The sequence below is a fragment of the Penaeus monodon genome, chromosome 28 (genome assembly GCF_015228065.2).
Source record: "Penaeus monodon isolate SGIC_2016 chromosome 28, NSTDA_Pmon_1, whole genome shotgun sequence".
Classification (NCBI taxonomy): Eukaryota; Metazoa; Arthropoda; class Malacostraca; order Decapoda; family Penaeidae; genus Penaeus; species Penaeus monodon.
Genome location: NC_051413.1, coordinates 38,986,619 through 38,987,553, shown reverse-complemented (window position 1 = coordinate 38,987,553; position 935 = coordinate 38,986,619). Strand labels below are relative to the sequence as shown.

General features: G+C 32.0%; 1 protein-coding gene across 1 annotated transcript in view; it reads right to left on the bottom strand.

Moving 5' to 3' along the window:
* The window catches only part of LOC119591578 (glyoxylate reductase/hydroxypyruvate reductase-like), a gene marked incomplete in the record, with an annotated part of 18,060 nt that overhangs the window by 3,828 nt on the left and 13,297 nt on the right, over window positions 1-935 (bottom strand). The window contains 1 exon segment of the mRNA XM_037940338.1: window positions 679-843. Coding sequence (XP_037796266.1) covers window positions 679-843 — 165 coding nt within the window.

Below are 935 nucleotides of genomic sequence, written 5' to 3'. Positions count from 1 at the left end.
CCTAGGTAATTTAGGGTACTAATGAAATGGTGAAAGATTATGTTTTAAATTAGCAAAATCCTAAATCTTCTCAAATAACATTATACTTTTATAGACTTTCACTCTGCTTGTTGTAGAACCTGTGAACTTCATATTTTATGCAACTTTGCCCATCTGATTTTTTTCTGATCACCTCTTTGCTTTATCATATCTTATTAGATAATTAATTTTAAAAAAATTCTGCATAGGTCCTTTTTTTCAATAATACTAATACTTTCTTGATTCTTCTCTCACACCAAATGGAAAGCATTATTCATTTTCATTCACTCATACAACACTTGTAAAAGTTATGACAGGGTTATTTATAATCATAGTATTATGTTGTAAAATCTCACACCAAGATATCTAAGAGGAAATTGCTCTCTGTTTTGAAAACACTGAAGTTTGTCAGCACCAGACACACAAAAAACGTTCTGTTCAAAGCTATCTTGCTAAAAAAAAAGTTTGTAAATCTACTAGATGTCAGTATGGAAGATATTATTAGTTACTAAAATGTCACTCTGAAGGATGCAAGTGCAGCTGACTACAGTAAATAATAAACACTCCTTTTCATTAACCTTACCTATCAAAATGTGAACATTCAATAATTGGCATATGCTTATAAAAATTCAGTACATAAGACAACACAGAAATGCAAACCTCCACGAGCTGTGTTGACAATAATGGCAGATTTCTTCATCTTGGAAAATGCTTCCTCATTGAAGATGTCCCTCGTCTGGTCATTTAGAGCACATGTGACGGCGATGAAGTCTGATTCCCTCAACAAAGTGTCAAACGGAACAAATTCTGCACCCTTTTCTTCCTCTAAAAGGAAATTTTAATACATTTAACATTTTGGATTAATTCTAGACTTAACATGGAAAGTATTTACCCATCAAACTTCTTACAGATGAAAG